At 45.6% G+C, this 14,214-nt stretch overlaps 1 protein-coding gene across 1 annotated transcript in view; it reads right to left on the reverse strand.

Moving 5' to 3' along the window:
• Nucleotides 1-396: 396 nt before the first annotated feature.
• Nucleotides 397-14,214, reverse strand: part of SCD5 (stearoyl-CoA desaturase 5) — a 33,184-nt gene continuing 19,366 nt past the window's right edge. The window contains exons 2-5 of the mRNA XM_061479567.1: nt 10,980-11,110; nt 6,405-6,610; nt 2,679-2,911; nt 397-2,118 (exon numbers count right to left, since the gene is read on the reverse strand). Coding sequence (XP_061335551.1) covers nt 1,928-2,118; nt 2,679-2,911; nt 6,405-6,610; nt 10,980-11,110 — 761 coding nt within the window. The 3' untranslated portion in view covers nt 397-1,927. The remainder of the gene's footprint in view (nt 2,119-2,678; nt 2,912-6,404; nt 6,611-10,979; nt 11,111-14,214) is intronic.

Below are 14,214 nucleotides of genomic sequence, written 5' to 3' on the forward strand. Positions count from 1 at the left end.
CAGAAAAATCGAAACAAAACGCTTCATTTTTATTGCCAAAGCACTGTCCTGCAGCCACACTGAGCTGATATTTTGCTACTGAAGTGGGATTTTCATATGTAAGAAGTTGCCATAGTCTCTTTTCAACCTTATGTCAGCTTGAAGTTTCTTTCCCCGCCACTACCAGCTTGGCTGCTAAGCCCAAACTAATCAAATGTCTTGGTGCCCTTCTGTTTGACAACACTCCTCTTTCACTAATGAGGAAACCAGAAACGCCAAGGGGGTGTGTGTTTGGGAAAGGCTGCAGCAAATGAATAGCTGGAAATGCCAAGTGAAACAATTCTGTAATTCTGACGTGTGGTGCACAAAGCCCTTTCGCTTTGTGAGACATCTCCAAATAAATCACAGAGGCCAGGGTAAGTCATAACTGTTTATTGTAAATCACTCAAGAGTTTACACATCATTAATGGCAAAGTAACACTGTTAAAACACCTGCTGGATGAAATACAGACTAAAGACAATTCTTCCATATTATATGGCATCATTTAAAAAACAAGAAACAGAACAGAAAAGAAACCATTTTAGGTTTGTTTTTTCTTCTTCCTCCAGTTCTACATCTTTCCTGAAAATATCCAGCCTGAGTCTCAGTTATCTCGACATCCCTGCCTTGCCCAGGGCATGGGGCTGTGCAGCTGGGACACAGGCACTCCCTCCCCAGGGGGCAAGGCAGTGACCTTCTTTATAAATGAAAATCATGCCCTCCATCTTCAAAAGTGCTCCAGCAGTCCAGTGCTGACAGTACAAAGCCTCTCTCCTGCACTGGCTAACATCTAACACAAAGGGCTACAAGTCCCATTAATTCCACATGCCTTTTTTTTCTTTTTTTTCTATATTTTTTCCTTTTTTTTTCCCCTTTTTTATTTTATTTGTTAAACAAGGCAACTGTTAAAATCCAGAAGCTACATAACTGTCTTTATATTTTGCTCAGAAATCAATGGATGTTGCATGCAGCTGAAATATTAGTAGAGACGAAGACTTAGATAAAGGTCAGTCTTCTAAGACGCGCTAGTCAAAGGCAGAAAAAGAAATGAAGAGGCCTCTTGTGCAAAAGGAGCTAAAATATGCATGCATTGATGGCCATGACCGATTAGAATATAACTCAGATCTCCCAACATTGAAACTGAAGCTTTATTTGGCTTAAGACATGGTTGAGCTCTATTACCTTTACAAATTACAATGCATATGCAACAACAAAGGAATCATCTCAACATAGCGTCAGTTGGTATTTTGGCCTGTATAGACTAATCTTCAACACAAAAGCCTGCTCAGCAATAAATGGGTTTCATATTTAGCAAAGACAGCAGTGCACTGGGCTGGCTAACAGGGCTAACAGAAAGAAGAAAGCAGGTTTTCCAACTAACATCTAACTAAATTTAGGCTGATTTTTCCCCTTGGACATCCTGTTTTTCATTGGTGCTGTTACTGTCTTTTCCATCAGTCTGTAGCTGAAACAGCACATTGGGCCCTGATCCATTCCCTCCAAGAGATGCATCTCAAAAGCTTATCTGATTAATAGTAGAAACAAAAATTTCCCTTAGGTGCACTTGGAAAGGAAAGTTAGTTCCTCCACCATGCCAATGTTTACCATGAACAAGCAAATTACAAGGTATTTCAGACCTGAACTACAGTGACTAAAATCAAATCTCTCTCCTGTTTAACTATAATATTAAATAATATATAACATTTTTACACTTAATAGCCTGAAGTTTGGACATAAGACAGTTAATAAGGAAAAAAAGCTGGGGCTGAATCTATCCTTGGGGAATTAATTCAGCCCAACTGAAACAAACTAATTTTACCCAGAGGAAAAGAAATCCACCACAGGCACAGGGATGCACACACCCCAACCAACATGTATGACAGTGCTGGCACAGCGAAGCATTGCTTTTCAAGCACTGCCATCTCCAGTCCTTTCCTTACGAGCCTGGATCATCTCCTTCGGAGCCTGCTTGCGGTCAGTGACCAACCCCAACCAAAACATGAAGTCAATAAACCAGGTGGTGGGGTTGAACTTCAGGCCCAACTCACTGGCTGAGTAGTCAAATGGGAAGGTGTGGTGGTAATTGTGGAAACCCTCACCTGAAAAACAGAGAGGGAGTTTAAAGACCACATCGCTGGGACATTTATGAGCTTAGCAAGATGCCCCAGTGGGACATCCCAATGCCTATTTCCCAAGTCCTGAATCCACTGCAGGTTATGTTCCACCTCTGGCTATGGGAGAGCTCTGGTGCAGACCCGCACCAGACTATTTCAGTGCTTTGGGCTTTCCTCCTCAGAAGGAAGGGGGATGTCCCACCCCTTACATTCAAGGAAGAAAGCCGTAAGTGCTTCAAGAGGGGCAACCACAACTGAGTAAAAAGCAGAGTCACTGCTGCTCTGCTGTCCCCAGCTGACTGCTGAGAAGAGAGGATTGCTACTGTGAATCTTTGCCCAGAGACTTCCTTGTATGTGGGCACATTACTTCAGTGTATGTGGGCATCATCAGTAGAAACAAGGGCACCTTCCTCTAGGATGTGCAAGCTCCAGCCTCCTCCAAGCTCTGGCTCCAAGAGGTGTTCAGCTGCAGACGGCCAAAGGCCCAGGCAGGGTGAAACAGGACGGGGTGTCACTTAGTTCACATGCAGGGCTGCAGCACTTACCAATAGCTCCCAGAGTGACAAAGGTGTTCTGCCTGGGGTTGATGTACTTGTCGTAAGGGCGGTTGCCATACATGTGGGCAGCACTGTTGACCAGCCAGGTGACGTTGAGGGAGATGGTGTAGCGGAGGATGGAGGCAAGGAAGTAGGCATTCCACAGACTCTCGCCCCAGAGGTACCATGGTACAAAGGTAGGGATCACAAAACACATCAGCACAACCGAACTCTTGTAATACCTGTGTGGAAGGAAAAGGACACCATTACTGTGGTGGGAATGATAGCTGGGGTGAAGTAGGGTTGAATCTCTGGAGATATGGCTCTGCCTGAAACCCCTGGCATAACCTGGACTGGCCCCATAGTTTGGGCAGCAAGGAACATTTTGGACATCCACAGTCATGACATAATTTTTCTAAGAGCAAATCAAAATACCAAGACAACCCAAACCCCTGAAACGACCCAAAATACTGGAGCTGAACAGCTGAGACCCAGTCCAAGAGCAAGCCTCCCACGCTGAGTACCTTTAAACCTGGGGAAGCACACAGTTGGCTTCACAGCCTGTGCCTGGAGTCCAGATCTGGGGCTGGGAAAGCCCAGGGCTTAGAGTGGCATCAGCAGAGCTCTGTCAGAAACACTGTCACTGCTAAAAGTCCACAAAGACTTAGTGTGTGCTCAGATCATATGGGAACCTCCAGCACAGCACAGCAGCAGCTCCTTTCTATACCCCTGCTGCTGCGTGAGCCCCAACAGCAGCAGCACACCCAAAGCAGGTGCCAAAGCAGCCACAGGGACCCCACCAAGGGTGAGGAGAAAGATCCATCTTGGCCTGGGCCCAGGTTATTGCTGCTTTCCTGGCCCAATGGCTGGCACAAGCCCTGTCACTCCTGCATGTGTCGGACAAAGCAATCAGTGTGCAGTGCAAAATGGGGACTGAGGAAGCTGAACAGTCTGAGTACAAAGAGGGAAGCTTTATAGTACAGCTAAAGCCATATGCCTAGGCTAGGCAGGGAAGAGAGTAAAGGATGCAGGGAACACAGAGGTGAAGAGTAGAGATCATAGCAGGAGACACAAAGTAAAATCATGCTGGGGGAAAATTCAAGGCAAGTGGAGAAAGGGAGTATTAGCTCAGCATAAAGTGAGGAGGCAAAGCCAAAAGCAAGATAGGAAATAAATAACTCTAAATGGAGAAAGGGCTAACACTGCTCAGAAGCAGAGTGCGGCGAGACAGCACAGCTTGGGAGCCACTTACAGGGTGCCCCAGCTCAAGAAGAAATAAGGCCTTGTCTTCCCACTGAGCCCTTCCACCTCCCTGGAGCCCAGATTTACTACAGCCCACAGTGATCCCAGGGTATCATCATCAAAGCAAGCTGCCACATAAAACTGGAGCAGCAGGCTGAGGTGACAGATTTTGAATGGTACAGAAAGAAAAGAAACACCAAGACCCATCTTAGTTGTGCCCATATGACAGGTTTAAAATAGACCCCTGCTTTTGTTGAGTATTCTGGAAGGGATGAAGAAGAACAGAATTTGGATTTATTAAATAGTTATTAAAAATTTCCATTTGCTGCAAGTTTTTCAGATAGGAAGAACTGTCAGTTTGGTTTGACAAAAACAAACAGTTTTCAATTAAAACGCACAGAAGATTGGAAAAATGTTAATATTAGCAGTATTTCTGGAAGGAAGTCAGTTTCCATGAGCACAGTTCTCATCTATAACACACCAGCTAGTTTTCATCATCTTTTATATGAAGTAAATTAAGCTCTTGCCCTGCAAGCTCTTTGTTTCATTCCTTTGGTTGGTTGTTTTGTTATTGTTTGGAGGTTGTGCCTCACATGCTGGGCTCCAAAAGGAGATCTGCAGCTCTCCAGCAACACCAGCCATGGTGAAAAGACAGCGTCTCCTCAGCTCTCTCACAGAGCTCGATGTTCATTTACCTGAGCTCTCCATAGGAAACACTCCCCATTCTTCACTCCCACAAAGACAACAGATTTTCTCACACATCTGACTGACTTTTGGCCAAGGCTGTGGATAAAGTTTGCAAACCTCATCAACTCAAGGCCAGGATTTAAGTCAAGCTGGAGGAGAAAAGTATTTCCCAGTCCAGAAAACTCCTTCAAAGCCTCTCCCATTCCAGGAAAATGTATTTACAATATGAAAACCGCTTATCAGGTACCAATTAAAACCATTCTGTGACATGAAACAAGCTCAGACTGAAGTCTTTGATGAAGACGTGAAATCTCACATTGGAAGGAGCACCCAGCAACCTTTTCTTGGTCTCCCTTTGAAATATCCACCCTGGAATAAGAAACCTCCTTTACCTGGGGTTCCAGGGAAACAATGCCTCAATACACGCTTGAGGAATGTGTATCGGGGAACACTGCACTCACCATGTGAAAACTTTGTCATGAAGACATTTCACCTGCAAGCCTCTCTTTCACATCACATGCAGGATTATTGCTCTGTTATTCACAGAAGGTAAATTTTGCTGTCAGTCATGCCTGGAGCAGTACTGTGATTTGAGCTGAAGTGATGTGGTTTTAAACTCACTGGGTGGTACCTCATCCACAGTTCACCAGAATCATTAAATTCAGCGAAATGAACAATCTATCCTTAAAACAAAATGTGACAAGGGTTTAGTATGATTCTTACTGACCTGCCAGATTTTCCATGCTATAAAAAAAAAACCCAAACAACCAAAACCAAACAACACTTAAACCTTACAGAAAAGAGAAACCTGAATTTTTCTTCCCGGATAAAAGAAGGTAAACTTCAAAGTCCTAAATTCAAATCCAGAGATGAGACATTTGCTAAGGCATGACTTCCCTGAAGAAAACATACTTCTTCACTACACAGCATGTGCAGCATAACCAAAGCAGTAGAGCCTGCTTCTTGTGGGATGCTGTTATCTTGGTAAAGATAACAATGCGACCAAGAGGAGCTGCAGCAAACTGCAAGGGAGCCTTTGCAAACAAGCTGAACTAGTAAAAGCAACAATATGTGGAGAGCAGTGATTTCCTCACCCCTGGAGCATTTTCAGTGTAGGGTAATTCTGTGCATGGATTTCTCTAATGCAAAAAGAAACAGATTTCTGAGCTCAACTAACTGCTCCCCTCACCCATAAAACACTCAGAAGTAACCTCATGTTGTTTCCCGAAGTACCTTGCTTGCAGGCCAAGACAGTCTTCTTGTGCCTAAAATACAGGGACTCACACAGAGGACAAAGCATGTTTCAATTCGCTACTCTTGCAGAGTGTGCAGCAAATTGAACCACCTCTGTGATAATTCTCAAGGCAGATAATTAATCCTGTGGAATGACAGTTTTGGGAGAGGAAGTGCTTGGTGTGCACTGGCCCACAGCTGCCAAAGATGAGTTTGCAGACTGAAATGCGCACTCCTGCTTTAAGGCAGTTACTGATTACAGCATTCGTTCTAGTGATCAAAGGGGAAAGACAAGATCCCAGCAACTTCTGCTGTGGCTGTTTTCACCAGCAGCCCTGGCTTTCTGGAAAAGCAGAGGGACAAAGACGGGGCTCACTGCCTGTGCGGTGGAGCCTGCAAGGACAGTCAGCAAGCATCAGCCATAGCAGTCAATAGCTGCGGCTAAAGGCACGGAAGTCCTAATGCCTGCAATAAAGGTGGCAGGGATATCTTGGGGGAGAACAGGGAAAGATAAAAGTAAGGAATGAGCCACAACTAGACAACCTCACTTGAGGGCCCAGCACTCCCACTTACTTTCTTTGGAACCTAACGACAGGGTCATCCAGTAGATCAGTGAAATCCAGTTTCCTCCCCTTCTCTATGACATCCCGGTGCTTGCGCACGAACAGCCAGCCAACGTGGGAGAAGAAGAAACCACGCCGGGCGTTGTGCGGGTCTGCATCCGTCTCCGAGTACTTGTGGTGCACACGGTGGTCTCGGCTCCACTCGTAGATGTCATTCTGCATGGCAGGGTGAGAGTATAGAGCCTGGGTGCTGTTCTAGCACACCACCTCCAGCTCCTTCCCCACACAGTAACAGCAACAAGCCCCTCTCTGATGCTACTCTAAAAATGTCACTGACTAAAGATATCCTAGGTGACCCCAGCTTTGCAGCCAGCCAGCCCATCACACTGCTCCTGTCAGTGCCCACACAGAGTGGGACCTGCTCTGGGAACTGGTGACACAGATGGGGCACATCCCAGGACTGGAAGCCAATGGCTCTTGGGAGTTACCATCATCAGTCTGCTCTGGTCCTGCATTCTCCCTGGATGTTCATTGTCTAAGGATGGGCACTGGGCTGGAGGGACCAGGTACATATATGTTTACATTATTATTTTAAGATCTTGCCACATGCAGCTTGCATGCTTATTTTCAGGGCACTACTGTGCAGGGCCACCCAGTTCTCGCATCCTTTTTCTAAGCTGGTTGTGGCTGGTTACTACTGACACCCTCTAGGCACAAAAGCAGTGCTGAAAGCGGGACAGAGGTTGTGGAATGCTACATGTGCCTTTCCTGACCTGAACAGGAAGGACCTGAACTTGCTCAGCCTTTGGAGGGATTCATCTTCCACGACAAAACCAACACCTCCACTTAAATTACTGCTCTGTCTGCAGGGACGTATGCAAGAGCACAACCTTCCAGTACTTAAAACGGAGCCCACAGGAACCAGAGTTCTTTGTCAGGGAGTGTAGTGATGAGGGATAATGGTTTTAAACTGAGAGAGGGAAGATTTAGATTAGGTATTAGGCAGAAATTCTTCCCTGTGAGGGTGGTGAGGCACTGGCACAGGTTGCCCAGAGAAGCTGTAGCTGCCCCATCCCTGGCAGTGTTCAAGGCCAGGTTGGATGGGGCTTGGAGCAACCTGGTTGGACTCGGATGGTCTTTAAGGTCCCTTCCAACCCAAAGCATTCAACGATTAAGATACCAAGTGAGATATGCTTGATTTATGGGAAATCAAGTCTTGCATTTGCAGCCAGTCTGGAATAAAAGTCTCACACCCGTAACATCAGCTCAGCATTGGATCCAGAGCAGATACGAGGCAAATTCAGTCCTGTCTCTGCTCAAGCTGTCAGCAGCCGTGGGTCACTGAAATGCCCTATAGCTGTAAATGGGATTATGTATATTGCAGTTTCACACTTGGACCCATGAAGTGAGAGTTTGAGTTTAGTCAGCTGAAGGGATTTCAGCTTCCCAGTTTGCTCTGCAGGATACACTGGCTATTGGACTGAACTGGTGGGTTTTACAGTGCTGCCCAGCTGTTAGTGCAAGGCACTGTAAGCATGGACAGCAGTTGCAAAACTCAGGTCACACTCTCATCTATGAACTGAATTGTCCAATACCGCACCAAAACAGCAAAATGTTAGTTAATGCCCAGATCCACAACAGTGTGAACTTTAATCAGAGAATGCTCAGTGGAGTGTGCTTTCCTATGCTATTTCCATCTTGGCACAGCCATGGACTTACCCAAGCAGTAATACCCAAAGGAATGCCTTGGGTTACTTTTAGGAATGGCAGTAGCACCCACAACACCCAACTGCTTTGACCCCAGCAGAGCTGAGCAAACCATTTGTGGTGCCTGTGAAGTAAGTGCAGCACAGCAGCCACGATGGTGCTGCAGGACACTGTAAGCCCAGGCTAATGACAACTGTGTGTATTTTGTCAGACAAAAGCCCTGTGCTGAAAGCATCACAGAAATTATTGCTGCCAACACTGAGAGAAAGCACTGAGGCCACCTGTGCTGCTGAGGGGACCCCAGGAACAGCTATAAAGAGCAGCTAAAGAATTCAGCTCAACTGCCTGTGCCCATTTCAGCCTTGCAAAGATGCTCTGCCTGCAAAAGTCCACAAAGGACAAGCAAAGGACAAAAGCCCATTGCACTCAGTAGTGCTCAGCCTTCTACTGTTGTCATGTCATGGCTCGGAGTGGGCTGGGGATGAGAGGAATGTATTTCTGCAGCACTGACTCATTGAGAGGAAGGCAGCCCCTTACCAGTGCTCTGGTATGTTGTGCCTTAATTGCCCAGTTGCAGAAGAAAACAAAGTAAACTAAGTGAAGCAAAGGAAGTGACCAAATCCCTCAGTGAGATCTCCAAGGGGAGATCTTTACCTTGCTGCCATCTTATTTTTTTCCTGCAGAGATATCAAAGGGAATTAAAGCCTCTGCACTGCTTCAAGTGGCTTCAGTGGGAGTATCCAGAAGACTGGAAAATGCCAAGATTAAGTAATTTAAAAAGAAAGCTGGGTTATGCAAGAGGCACACCTAGGAGAGGTCCTCCTTATTAGCCAGAAATTTCTGGGGGTTTCTTTGAGTGAGACTATCAATCAGTTTGCCACAAGAGCACTTGAATTCTTTGTGGGACAGCAAATAACCGGGTCAAAGCAATGACACTGAGAAATTAACTTGGTCTTTTACACCACAGCATCATGCTGTTGACAGTGATGGAGACATGAGGTTTCATTAGCAGGTCCCTTAATACACCTGCAGACTGTAACATAACAGCAAACTCGGCTATAGAACAACTTTAGTGTGCTGACACAAATTTCCATACAATCACTGATGCTGTGTGCATCACTCACAGCACAACCTCAGCTGAACAACACAGCTGGTTTCAGAGATGGCCAGGAGCAACAGTACAACAGAGTTAGCAGAGGAGACACCAGCACGCCCCAAATGAGATGCTGAAACTTACATACTAGAAGATCAAGCAGACATAAGCCAGGTATTACTTGTCTGAAGCAAGAAGCAGAGTCTTTCAAAACTGTGAGAGATTCACACTAGGTGAAGTAACACAGCTCAGTGTGCTCCAATCATAAAAAATCAGGACAAAAATGGCTGCATCTGGAGGTATTTCAGAGGAAGCACAGCATGTCACAGTCCATGCAGCATCCAGTTAAAACTCCTGAGTAGAGTTTCACCTGCAATTCAAGAAGTCTGAATATTTCCTCAATTTTCAGCATCCAGGGATGCTACAAGTGTTCCAATGCTGCCTCTTCCTCCCAGAGTAGGATGGACCTGAAAACTCATTCACTATCTGCTTGTGGTGATGAAAACAGCCTTTAACAGACAATGGATGTCATGGTGATTAGGAGCAGGCTTCAGACTACTTAAAACACTGAGTGGGTAATCTAGCCTTTTATTTTCTCTCCACTATGAAGGGCACAAAGTTAGTTTGAAGCTACTTCGAAGTACTTCTGTGCCTCAGAATCACACCAAGTCCTCAGCCAAAAGCAGTGATGAAGCCAATGCAGCCGAGAGCAAAATCCATAGCAACAGGGGAGCAGAACGCAAAGAAATCCCAATGTGCAGACTCACTGCAATCATTGATTGCTCCACACATTCATTTAAATTACTTATGAAAGATCAGATAGCTGTAAAACAGGAGGACAGAACCAGGGGCTTCTCAAAACAAGTGTCTGACATGCTGAGCAAAGGACTTGTAAAGCTGTGCAAGGAACCGAGCAGCACAAAGCAGCTGAAATATGGCTCAGAATATGGGTCAGAAAGGTACTGTCAAAATGTACACTTTCCCATATTTAAGCAAAGGCGCTGTGATCCTTGCAATGTCTAAAGCAATTAACTAGATCAATTCTTTCCATCTTAAAAGAAAAAAGGAATGATAAATGAACAGTACAGAAGTGGATCAAAGGACTCTTTTAATCTTCTGTCAAGGTATGTGAACAAGTCAACCAAACAGACGGAAGGGAAAAGAATCTGGAAACTCAAGGCACAACATACATGGGCTACTTGGTGCCACAAGGGGCTATAGCAGTCAAGCTTGATAAGTTTAAAGTTAGTACAGGTTCATATCTCTAATCTCAGCCAAAGGAGTAACTAAATTCACACCAAGAAGATCCTGGTTCTGGGCTAACTCCTACCACCAGCTGGGTGTTACACAAACATTTTTGAAGTCTAAGACTGCCTATCAGCAAGTCCAGAGCTAGTAACACACTTCTTTGCAAACATATTTGAATTTTACTGGTGAAAAACACTGCATAAAACAGAGATAATTAAGACCGTGGGAGGATGCCTGCTCTCCTTTCTGGGCACATCAAAATCAACTGTCTGGATGGACAAACAGACTTGATTACACAGACATATTTTTGTATGAAGTTGGCCCTTATAAAAGTTTCCATGTGGACCTGTGATGTGTGGGCCTGACCTGTGCCACAGATTGACTGCTGAGGCGCTGAGCCCCTGAGTGGATATGTTCAACTTGGTCCTTAAGTAATTATGGCTCCTGGACTGTCCAATGCATACATGGCTGTCTCTACTGCACGGGAGAGAAAGTTGCCTGGAGGCCAAGAATCTGCATGGGCAACCACAACCCCACCTGGAAAGCCATGGAGTTTGCAGCAGCCAGGAAGATCCGCAAAGGCAACTTAGCTTTGTAGGATCGGTGGCTCCACAGGCGATGCGCACCAGCTGTCACGCCCAGGGCTGTCATCAGGAAACAGAAGTATGCTGAAAGACACAAAAAGAAAACACAGGATGTGCCAGGGGAAAACAGACATTATTTTTTCTTTTTTTGATGTAAAGGTGATCCTTGCCCCTGCCTGCCAGTACCTGCATGGTCACTCAGAAGCTAAGGCTGGGTAGACAGGAGGTGATGTTCTCAGCCCACCTTTGCTCACCCAGCCCCAGGGACACTTAGTTTCACTTCCCACCCCTCCCCATTTAGCCAGTGCCTTGTTCAGGGGGGTTTGGCAACGCTGAAGCACCATGCTGTGACGTGTTTATACCGTCTGCCTTTGCCAAGTACAGTGGTGTGAGAGTTCATTGTTCATGTCAGAAGAGTAGCAACAACTTTCCTAAGAGGGCACTGTCAGCCTCTTCCAGACAGGTCTTTGCTTGAGTCCAATGTGTCAGCTAATTTAACAGCACCATGTCCCACCTCTAAAGATATGAGCTGCGTCACGACTTCCCACAATAAAAAACTTATCAGGAGCTCATGATTTGGTAATAAAAAAGCACCAGGAAGCAGAGCATTCACCACCTCCCTTAGTCTCAGGAACTGATTTTCCTTCCCTCAGTTAAAATACTGCCCAAATAAACTTGCTTTGAGCATTTTTCAAATGGCCAACACAGCATGGCAGCACGTCTGTTCCCTACCACATTGCCTCCAGGCTAGACACACAGCCCAAAGACATGGCCCATGGTGTACCCCCCATGCTACAAATAATACCTCCACTGACAACCACTGCAGAACTGGTCGATGAGAAACTGACCGTGTGCCAGCAGTGTGTGCTCGCAGCCCAGAAACCAACCGTGTGCTGGGCTGCATCAAAAGTGGTATCAAAGGAGGTGATCCTGCCCCTCTACTTTGCTCTCGTGAGACCTCACCTGGAGTATTGTGTGCAGTTCTGGTGTCCTCAACATCAAAAGGACATGGAACTTTTGGAACAAGTCCAGAGGAGGGCCACGAGGATGATCGGGGACTGGAGCACCTCCTGTATGAAGACAGGCTGAGGAAGTTGGGGCTGTTCAGCCTGGAGAAGAGAAGGCTGCGTGGAGACCTCATAGCAGCCTTCCAGTATCTGGAGGGGGCCTATAGGGATGCTGGGGAGGGAACTCTTCATTAGGGACTGTAGTGATAGGACGAGGGGTAACGGGTTAAAAAATTAAACAGGGGAAGTTTAGATTGGATATAAGGAAGAAGTTCTTTCCTGTGAGGGTGGTGAGGCACTGGGATGGGTTGCCCAGAGCAGTGGTAAACGCTCCACCCCTGGCAGTGTTCAAGGCCAGGCTGGACAGAGCCTTGAGCAACCTGGTCTAGCCTGAGGTGTCCCTGCCCATGGCAGGGTGGTTGGAACTTGATGTTCTTAAGGTCCTTTCCAACCCTGACTAGTCTGTGATTCTAATTGGTACTTCTCTGGTTCTCCTTTAGCAGGCGCATTGCTTACACATGCTTCGGCTGGTTAACCTTGCATTTCCAAGGCAGGGGGAATAAACGGCTGTGGCAGCAGAATGAGACAGTGGACCACCTGCTCTAGCCTTGCATCTGTGCATTGATTGCCTCTCCTTTGACATGCTGGCTGGTTTTATCTCTAGTGACTTTGAATTCCTGTGTGATGGACGATCCACAGCCTGAGTTGTTTTGACTTGCAACCAAAGAGGAAACTATGGCAAACAGCTGGAAGAACAGTGCATTAGAGCTGCTCCAACTTTTGGTGAGATGCTGATGGGAAAATGGGAACAGCTAGGAAGAAAGTGTTATGTAAGTCCTAATTAAACTGGACCACTTAAAACTACTCACATTCAAGACACCCAGCTGTCATGATATATAGACTTTTAAGTCTCTATTCCATAGGCGTTTATTTCTCATACTGTGCCTAAGGAGAACAGGCTCATTTTCCAGGTGTAAAATTAAAACAATAGCAGATTCAAACAATAAGAATATTACAAGACAATCTCAAATGAATTTGCATGGTCTGAAGTGACATGCTGTTTAGCCAGGACTCCCTGCCACCCTACACACACAGGCATGTTTTAGTTAAAACAGCCTACTTCAAATACACTAATAGAGTTACTGGAATGAAAAGGGAAAACCCCACCACCAAAAGGGGACTTCTGCTTGTGTTTGCACAAGTCTGTCCACAAGGGAACCCTGTTAAACATGCAGTAGCTAGAAAGGATTTCACAATCAGCTTTTCCCAGAACGTAATGGAAAACATCTGTTAAAAAAACTCATAAAACCAAACTAATCCAAAACCAGTATATGTAGGTGAGTGTCTACTGTGTTCCTCCATCAACTCCCAACTCACAGTGCTTGAAATTACAGCATCTAAGGGAAAATAGAATAGAAAACTGTTTGGTAAAATAACAGTAACCATATTTCATGTTAATTGTCATCCCTGCAGACTGAAGGAGTAAATGGACCTTACCCGCTCCTCTGGTGGATGCATCAAAAACAGATTTACCCAAACTGTGTCACATCATGTACCCTGCCCAACATTTGTCATACAGCAAACCAAAACCTTTCTTATAAAATGCAACAGACAAATGGAGTCAGAACGGTGTCAGTAAAGATGATGAATTTCTAAAACCCACTTTGGACACCATCACCAAAGATGCAATTCCCCTTTTCAGCAGGCTGCAGTGCTAGAGCTACTCCCAGAAAAGGCTCCCCTCTACACATACGTCCAGTGCGCTGAAGCCTGTCACCCAACTGGGACTTCTGCCTGCTTCCTGAAGGGAGGTGCAGAAACAAACTGAAAACCATGCATTCTCTCCGCATGTTATTTACAGAGCTTGTTGCATTTCCAGATTACTCTTAAGCAGTAAAAATGCCAAAGCACAACACACTCCAGCCTCCACTAGGGTCTTGCAGTTCTTGCACATGACTTCTCACTGCAAGCACTCAGACTTCTATGAAATAGGGAGAAACTATCCTGTCATTTTTTGTACCTGATGCTGAGCTGTGCAGAAACATCGCTAAATAAGGCATTCCAAATAGCTCAAATGACTGTAATTGTGGGAACAGATCTGTGACACACGGAAACCTGACATTATCCAGCTAACATAAAAGTATTAAGGTTATAGTCCTGAATCATTACTAGAACATATTG

Source organism: Pezoporus flaviventris, unplaced genomic scaffold (assembly GCF_033815535.1).
Source record: "Pezoporus flaviventris isolate CSIRO_AGI_PZ_B2104156 unplaced genomic scaffold, CSIRO_AGI_Pfla_v1 ptg000002l, whole genome shotgun sequence".
NCBI classification, from domain to species: Eukaryota; Metazoa; Chordata; class Aves; order Psittaciformes; family Psittacidae; genus Pezoporus; species Pezoporus flaviventris.